Source organism: Hylobates moloch, unplaced genomic scaffold (genome assembly GCF_009828535.3).
Source record: "Hylobates moloch isolate HMO894 unplaced genomic scaffold, HMol_V3 SCAFFOLD_10, whole genome shotgun sequence".
NCBI classification, from domain to species: Eukaryota; Metazoa; Chordata; class Mammalia; order Primates; family Hylobatidae; genus Hylobates; species Hylobates moloch.
In genome coordinates, this window is record NW_026652285.1 from 40582405 (window position 1) to 40591804 (window position 9400).

At 43.4% G+C, this 9400-nt stretch overlaps 1 protein-coding gene across 2 annotated transcripts in view; it reads left to right on the forward strand.

The window, feature by feature from the left end:
* Window positions 1–8218, forward strand: part of MOB3B (MOB kinase activator 3B) — a 201697-nt gene extending 193479 nt beyond the window's left edge. For both annotated transcript variants that reach the window (XM_032164218.2, XM_058445218.1), the window contains exon 4: window positions 6731–8218. In XM_032164218.2, coding sequence (XP_032020109.1) covers window positions 6731–6760 — 30 coding nt within the window. In that variant the 3' untranslated portion in view covers window positions 6761–8218. The remainder of the gene's footprint in view (window positions 1–6730) is intronic.
* Window positions 8219–9400: the final 1182 nt, after the last annotated feature.

Here is a 9400-nt window from a genome sequence, read left to right on the forward strand (position 1 = left end):
GGTACAATCTGGAGATTTTTAAGTCTCTAAGAAGTGGAATTTGTGAGATGAAAGGCTTCCAGAAAGCCCTCTTTCTGACCTGGCCTCTACCCCTAGAGGGCCGTAGCCTTGCTGTGGGGAATGAAACTCTTCCCAGTTGTAGGGTTTTGGTGCTGCCCACCCCCAGCCCAGCCAGAAATGTGGCTCCTGTACTTCTGCTGCAGTTCAAGCCACTTTTCCAGGTATGTCCCTGTCTGAGTGGAGACGGGGCTGACGGCAGGCCGTAGGGCCAAGCTCGGGCATGGGGCCAGTAGCTGGGACTGAGGCTGCACTGCTGATTAATGGGCAGGGAGGCACTTTGTGAAATGAGCAACACCCTTTGACGGCCTTTTCCGGGGGACTCGCTGCTTTCCTCATGTCTTTTCAGCAATATCACATTTGATTTTACCTTTAAAAGGTATTGATGAAGCTGCAGTATTGGAGAAGGTGATGGGGGAGATGAATCTCTCCTACTTTCTGTTCTATTTCCATTACTTCAGGGGTGTGTGCGCGTGTGTATACATGTGCGCAGGCCTGCTGTATTAGAGGAGAGCCCAATTTCCTTTATATACATGAACTCCTCCCCCTAGTAGCCACCATTAAACATCCAAGGACTTTAAAATGGGCAGTGAGAAGTACACAACATAATGTCAGATGCGGCCCCCAGAGAGGCGTACTGCTCACTGCCCTGCTTTAAGCCATTGGCTGTTTAATGGTGGTTACTAGGGGCAGGAGTTCACGTATATAAAGGTCATTTTTCCAAAGTTTCCAGCACCAAGGGTTCTCCTGCCCCTTACCACGCTGCAGAGCCTTCTACATCTCTTCATACTGCTTTTCTTCCTTGATTATTTTTTGTTTCAAATATTTCTTCCTCCGCCTTTCTCCTGGTGTCTCAGAGTTAGCAGAAAGCTGGTAATTAAAAGAAGACATGGGTTTCGAAATGTTGCTATGGTAGCTCTTCCCCCCTTTATACATTTTACAACAGAAACAAAAAGCCTCACTCTTTTTCTTTTACTCCTCCCTCCAGCAGAGTAATGAAAGCAGAGTGTCGTTTGCTTGTTTTTGTTTTTGAGTCCACTAAGTCATTATTCTTACACTGACTAATTGGGTGAACTTGGGCAAGTTACTTCAAATTTCTGGGCCTCCTTTTCGTCATCTGTAAATTAGAAAAAGTAATGCCTAGTTCATAGAGCTGTGAGAAAGTGCACAAAGCAACTCTAAGTGCGTTCCCCATTGTAGGTGTGAAATGCGTGTTTCCTTCCACCTCTCACTTTACTTGGGTCTATAGACCTAATAAGTGTTCCTCTTCATTGGACTCAGTTTAATTTAATATTTTTTAAGCACCTAGTATGTGCCAGGTCTTGAGCACCAGGGTCCACACAAGTACCAGATAGGGTTTCTCTCTTCAAGAGCAGTCTGGTGCTGAAACCAGGAATGTGATAAACGGTCGCACAACAGCATGAAAGGTGCCATGGGCACTGAGGGAATCCGGAAGAAGAGCAGATTCCTTGGGGACAGGGTGGGAGGGTAAAAGAATGTGTCCCTAAGGAGATGACAACTGGTCAAGAGCGTTAAAGGGTGTTGGCAATGGGAGAAGGGTGTTCTGGGAAGAGAGGAGCAGGTGGATGGAAATTGTGGGTTCCATGGGAGAGAAGGAGCGTTGGACACTGATGGGGGATGAGGTTGAGTGCCTGAGAAGAGTCTAGATCAGGAAGAGCATCGTATGTTACAGTGGAGACTTGGTTTGAAAACTATCGAAAGCCATTAGTGGAGTTTAGGAGCAGCATAAGATGATGAAGATTTTACCTGCAGCACATCAAGCCAGCTCTAAGAAATCCTGTGTACACAAATTGCCTCTTTCGAATCGATGTGAAGTCAGAGAGCCCACAGGCCAGCAGTCCAGTTCTGCCACTTATTAGTTTTGCCGCATTAGGGAAGTCACTTACTCTCCGATGGTCTGAGTTGCCACATCTCTGAAATTAAAGTGTTGGAGTAGGTGACACCCATGTTTCCTCCCAGCTGTAACAGCAGCCTATGACTCTGTGATGATGTCACTGCTTTTTGGTGCTTGTTTCATAATTCCTGGAGTTAACTTATTAAAATTGCTGTGCAAGCATGATGACTGACCCCTAGTAAACATCAAGTGTTCTTCTTTATATGTTCCACATGAAAATTAGCTTCTTGGGCCAGGCGCAGTGGCTCACGCCTGTAATCCCAGCACTTTGGGAGGCCGAGGCAGGTGGATCACGAGGTCAGGAGATCAAGACCATCCTAGCTAACACAGTGAAACCCCATCTCTACTAAAAATACAAAAAATTAGGCGTGGTGGTGGACTCCTGTAGTCCCAGCTACTTGGGAGGCTGAGGCAGGAGAATGGCGTGAACCCGGGAGGCGGAGCTTGCAGTGAGCCGAGATCGTGCCACTGCACTCCAGCCTGGGGGGACAGAGCGAGACTCCATCTCAAAAAAAAAAGAAAAAGAAAAAAAAGATTACTAAAATGTGTGATGATGTAGTGCAGTAAACTGAGAGCGTTGACTTCTTTGAAGTCTTGCCTAAGTCAGAGAGTATTTGTGTGACTTGGAATAAGTCATTTTACTTCTCTGGATCATTATTGCCTACCCTCCACTGACTACCAGTTATAAAAATGGGTACACTGAGGTTAGACTAAGATTTGACTCTTAGAGTTCACGGAAGTTTGTTTAATGGCTATCAAAAATTTCTTCCAATTGCTAACAAGTACATAAAGAAGATTTAAATTTAAAAAGTGTTTAGATCAGAACAGAAAAAATTGAGTATCTTACGTAAAAGACAGGCTAATTTCACCCACCCCCGCCGTCCCCACAAAAACTAGGCAAATGTCATTTTAACTTCATTTCTAAAGTGAAATATGATTTCAGTTTGGAGTCTCTGTCTACTTTCCTTTTTGTTTTTAAAATAACCGGTCTTGTTTTCTTAGAAAAAAATTCATGCATATCAAAAATATCTAAAAATTCAGACTATGCAAAGGACAAAATAATTGGAAATAGAAAACATACACAATTGTATTCACCCAAAGATAAATTTATCATGTTGGACCCATATTTTTGTTTATATTTTTTCTCAGAATAACTGGATCAAACCATGCATCCTGTTATACAATTTGAATAAAATATGCATCATACGTTAATATACTAAAAAATGTTACGGTTCTTCTCAGATTCAGGCAAAAATAAAATGATGAATTCCAATGTGATGTAATGCAAATGTGTGCAAAGTGATGGAGATACCCAAGAAAGGAGCTGAAAATTGCATCTTAAAGGATGTCAAAATTTGCCAGGCAGAGAAGGGCAGAAAATATTTACCAGATATAAGAAAGAAACCACTAGAAACTGGCCAGTTGGAGACCTGGAGAAGTCTAGTTTGCCTGGCTGGTGTGGTGAGTGGGAGGGAATTCAGCAGGAAGTGAGCAGGGGGTAGTGGGTCCTCTTTCTTTGACAGGCTTCAGAGGATGGAATTTGTTTTGTTGACAGTGGAGAACCAGGGACTTCATAGAATAAATTACTGCTTTATTTTAAAACAAATGAAACTGAGTGACCACAACCAAGATTCTACTTTACTCTTCTGTTAAAAACACATTTTGAAAAATTCAGGTGTTTTTGAAAATCTTCATATACAAGCCAAGCACAGTCTCCAGGAACTATCTCAGAAGATTCTCATCACCTCAGCGGAAGCCTTTTAATACACGTTTTGGAGTTCTTTAGTGGCCTGCCTTAATACACAGGGCATTCAGTAACTCCAGCAATGGCAAATTCATTGTAAAGAGCACCCTGGGTAGAAGTTATTTTGGCCACACTCTCAGAGAGGAAGGAATGTGTTTGGCCCTGCTAGATGCCTGCGGGAGGGCTCTGATGAAGAAAGCGTTGGAACCTAGCATTGCCATTTGTTTATTTAAACGAGTTGTTTTTTTTAAACAGCTCATTGGCTCCACCCAGTGGGCAAGTGCTAGAATACAGCTTGCAGAGTCTTGCAGAGCTTTGAAGGATGGATCCAACTCAATGTCTTTCCTGAAGTTTCTGATCTGCTATTTCAACCATACATTCCCTTTATGAATTTAAGAGGCATCCCAGGAAACAGTTTTTATCCTGCATCTCAGTGACCTTGAATTAAGTACCCTCTCTGAAACTGTTACTCTGCTGCTTAAAAAAACTCTGCCGTATTTCTAGTGTCCATATTTCTAGTGTCCATAGTCTCTCAGTGGCATAATTGTTCTAGTATTTGCCCATTGTACCTATAATTCAAACTGGCATCAGTCTGGATAAAGAAAAAAATCTGGCATTTTGAAAATTCATAAATGACTGCAACCACCTATAATTATATATGTCAATTAATATATGTCAGTATTATCCGATTGCATATTCATAAGAATATCTTAGAGGCTTTAACCTAAAATCACATGGTGTAGTAGAAAGAGCCAGCCTTTGCAGGCAGATAGACCTGAGTTTAAACCGTAGGCCTGCAACTTTCTATGTGACCTGGTAAGGTACTCTCCTTCCCTGAGTGTTTTTCCTCATCAATACAGCAGAGATGGCAAATCTTCCTTCACAAAGTATAATATCTGTATAGCAGTAGATACTGGGACTGGCAAACAGCAGGCCTCTGTTTAATCAAAGCAGCGGTTACTGTTGAGCATTCTGTACCTTACCCATTTACCTTGAGCAAATAGCTTCTGCTCTGAAACTGGGATTCTTCCTCTGTCCAGTGGAGGTCATGGTTCCCTGTCTTAGAGTTATACGATGCAATCGTATAACCACCCCAAAGCACCTGGCATCTTATAGGTACTTAACAATAGCTAGCTTCTTTCTTTCCAAAAATATAGACCTATTGCAAATAATTAAGTTATAAAGCTAAAATTCTGTTTATCCCGTGAACACATTTTCTCTCTCCCTCCTTCTCTTTCTGTCTCTGTCTTTTCTCTCTCTCAAACACACACACGCATGCTCTTGTTGCATTCCCATCTTGTTTTCCTCGTCTCAGTCATCAAAAGTTAAGCCAAAAGCTGGGTGCAGTGGTTCACGCCTGTAATCCCAGCACTTTGGGAAGCCAAGATGGATAATGCTTGAGCTCAGGAGTCTGAGACCAACCAGGGCAACATGGTGAAATCCTGTCTGTACAGCAAATTTAAAAACTAGCCAGGTGTGGTGTTGTGTGCCTATAGTCCCAGCTACTCAGGAGTCTGAGGTGGGTGGATAGCTTGAGGACAAGTGGTTGAGGCTGCAGTGAGCTGTTGCCACTGCACTCCAGCCTGGGCAACAGCAAGACCCTGTCGAAAAAATTAAAAATTGAAAAATTTTAAAAAATTAGATATACACATAGATATGTAACTGCCTGTATTTAATAATTATAGAGATGCAAAAGTGCCTAGATTCTGCCTTGTCTATTGTTATTTCTTTAACCAGCACATCTGTATGGTTTTCGAATAGAAAGCTTCTCTGAACACCTGGGCACTCCCACACTCAGGCTCCTTTTTCTCGACGTTTCCTATTATATAAGGTGTGGCAGTCCTGGTCAGCATGCAAGAGATGTAGTAGCTGCAGTCAGCTCTGCAGCAGGTGGAACTTGGAAGATCATTCATCTAACTAAAGTGATATTAAACTTGTCTTCTCAAGATGCTAAATGGCACAGGGCTCATTACTAGCCTGCTCCTCAGACCATCCTTGGAGATGAAAGGGGAGCCACTACCCTCGCACAGTGCCAGGGGCAGGGGATACAAAGATGAAAGCGCATGGGGTGATTCAATGAGTGCTTCTTTTTCCTGGCACTTAGTAGCTCTCAGTCTTGCAGGGCCAACAGACATGCCCAGAGCCCCAGTACACACACACAGACAGAGATGTACAAATTCATACACTGCATGTAAGAATCAGTGTGTGCACAGGAGGAGAGAGTGGCTACCTCCACAGCGAGTGGGGCAGGAGTGCGGGAAGGTCTCCCAGCAGGTAGAAGTCACCTTACCTGAGGTGGAAAAATGAATGGCAATTTGCCAAATGAAGAGGGGCAGGCGCAGGATGTGGTAGCAGCAGACCATAGGCATGGGACTCAACCTGTGCAGAGCCCCAGGGGTAGAGAAAGGATGGCTCATTCGGGATCTATAAATACCCACAAGAGCCAGGCAGGTGATGCATGTCAGACACTTTGGTGTATTATTCATTTCTATTTTTAAAAATGTCCTCCTTCCTGCTTTTCTTGACTTATACCCACTTATCCTTTATTTTTCCATCTTTGATTGAAACTTCAAAGAAATCTCTCCCTACTCAAAGAAAACTAGCAGTCCAAATCCAATTACTGTATCAGTTCATAAGCACTACATGGCTCCTGTTGGGAAGTCAGGTGGGAGTGGCAGGGACTGGGGCAAACTGGAGAGCAAATTCTCCTGCTAAAGAGGACAGCCGTTCTTCAACTCCAGTTGTTCAGAAGCTCCAGATCTTGCAATTTCTCAGGAAAAGCAAGCAACCTGAATTTTGATACATGAGTCAAATTTTTAAACAGTGCCTTAATGGAAAAAAAAATTCTGCAGAACAAATGGAACATGCCCTCATGCTAAGCCTTATTCATGGACCATGCTCGCAAGCTTGCATTTACAGGCTCTCGAGGTTCCAAGAGCATTTTCAGGATCCTTCATCACATCGTTGCTCTGCTTGTAGTTTCTCCTAACCATCCTTTTCCCCTTGCTTTCCAGAAAGAAATGACGAGCAGGATGTGTCACTAATGCTCCACCTCACCCTTTGGAAGAAAGGAAAGCTGTTTCCTCCTGGCGCCCTGAACGGGCAGGAGGTGGACCACCCTGGCTGAAATGACACACCTACTCCCAGGAACAGCAGAGGTGGAGGCAAGCAGTGACTCCTGAGAGACATTCCCCCACTCACTTTGTGTGCTCTTAACCTTCTGAGTGCTGCTAGCCCAGACCTGTGGATGAGGCAGACCACAACGTGAAAGAAGGAGCAGCCCCTTGACCGTTCTGGCTGGGGAATTGTCCACGAGGAAGCCTCTGCACTTCCACACATGGCACAGTTCTGCCTGTGACCTGCCGCCTAAGCTTTACTGGAATTCAGGTTTTGAGACTGAGATGCGTGTTTGTATTTTTCCACTTATCTGTCTTGTCAGCTGGCCGACTTCTCTGTGACTGGTTTTCTAAGTGCCGGGTGAATTTTGGACCTCTGGATGTGCAGCAAGTTTTTATGCAATAAGCCTTCCTTTCAGGTCTCTAAAAGCTCCTGCTCTGATCTGTGGTTTAACACTGTGCAGGGCCGTGGAGCTCTGAGAGGTCTGAACCCCTCATCCCCTGCACCTCCCTACTCTCCCTGCCGAGGCATCCATAGCATTTCCCTAATAAGTAGTTTTATCAGGGACACTCCATGGGGTGGCTTATCTCTGCCCCAAACAGGGTCTTCACATTCTAACTGCAGGGAAGAGACTGGTTACTAGCGTAAAGCTGACAAGTTACCAGTTCACCTGATCAGAATGTATTTTTTATAACCACCATCATTCCTTGTCTCTTCAGTGGAAGATATTCTTTCCTGTTTCCCAGAAGAGAGACATAAAAGTCCTAAATGACTCAGAATGATCAGCAGGAGCCTTGGGCATGATTACTGCAGTGTTTGTTCTTTATTAAAGACAGGGAGTCCTGGCTGTCTCTACGTAATACTAACATTTCAGTGAAAAAAGTACAATTGGTTGTTTGGTACGTGTAGATTTAACACCCAGACGGCTGACTTGTAACCCTCCCCGCTAGCCTTCTGAGCATTTAAACCCAGCCGTCATTCTCTCCCCACTCCACCCTCCCCACTCCTCTGCCATGTTATGTTACGGCACAAAATTAATCTCTGCCCCTGTGATTGTGCCACGGTTGCCAAGGTAACAGTGGAGCTGGAGCTAACTTCCTTCTTTCATCCTTTCCAATTTTTCTATTCCAGAAGACAGTCAGAATAATGCATTCTGTACTACATCCTGCCTTTTGAAACCTAAATGAGTTTTCGTTGATGAAATGTTGCCTTCTCTGATTCATTCACAAAACTGTGGTGGTTCTGACCACCTGTGACGAGGGGGTCATAATACTTCCGGTGATCCTTTTAACTTAGCAAAGTATTTGTTGGTGGAGGGAAGTAGATAAGAATGTATTAGTGTATTTTAATGTAATAATGATTAAAGAATAACTAAATGACTCTGATTTTGTTTTATCATACATAATGTGTTAAAGCCATCTGTGGCTGCCACAAAAGCCTAGAATCATGAAATCTTTGTCCAAGCTAAGAAAGGGCTGTCTCTATGGGTACAGTGGCATTCTCTGTTGACCTAACCAAGCAGCCTGAACCTTGCTTTGTGTCTCATAAAGGTCATCTCATGGAATCCAATTGCTGCTACCTCACCATGTTGCTGTGCCCTGGTCAACAGTAAACATACTTTTTTCCCCCTTCCTAAGTAACTTTGAGAGGACAAGATAGGCAAAGTTTTTTCCCTACATCTCTTTTGGCCAAAAGAATATGTGACCATCATAGAGATCCAGAGAACAGAAACAAGACCCCCTAAGTCCCAGCCTCTGCAATACACAGTGACCAGATGGGAATGCAGCACAGTGGGACAGAGAGGTGACTACGGAACCCATGCCCCGGAGGAACTCTGTAGCTGTGCACCATGGAACGCCACAGGATTTTTGCATTAAAAAGTTGAATATGTTCTTGCATTTCAGCAATGCATAATCGAGCAGGAGGCTGGAATCTGGAGACCTTTGTTATTCATTCTTTTGAAGGTTATTTTTTATCAACTGTGCATATGAAATTTCCACTCAATTTAAAAGTCCAAATCTTTTTAAGCTTCTTGGAAGAATTTCCTCCTGCTTATATTGTTAATTGCACTAATGAACTCTTCTAGGGTAAATTCTGGCAAACTACTCTTTTTTTTTTTTTTAATTACAGAATGTTCCTGTTCCCACAGAACTTTGGCACATTCTGAAGAAAATCTTTGCAGTCAATTTTTATCTCCTTGGCTTGACTGCATCTAACTGTTCATCTCTGTTATAAATGGAGCTTCAGCCCTCTGGGTCAGAGACTGACAACCCTCCTTCTTCTTCCTAACCTGTCCTACTCTCCTTCTTTTTCTACTTTCGTTTTAATTTTGGGAAATTTTAAAGTAAAAGTTTCAAAGTTGAAAGATTATAGTGAGTACCCTTACGTCCTTTAGTGCATCAGTTGTTAATATTTTGCCTCGTTTTCTTTTCTTCCTTTTTTTTTTCTAAGAGAAGGGCTCTCTCCCTATTTTACCCAAGCTGGCCTTGAACCCCTTGCCCCAAGTGATCTTCAACCTTAGTCTCCTGAGTAGCCAGGACTATGGCATGTACCACCGCACCTGCCTC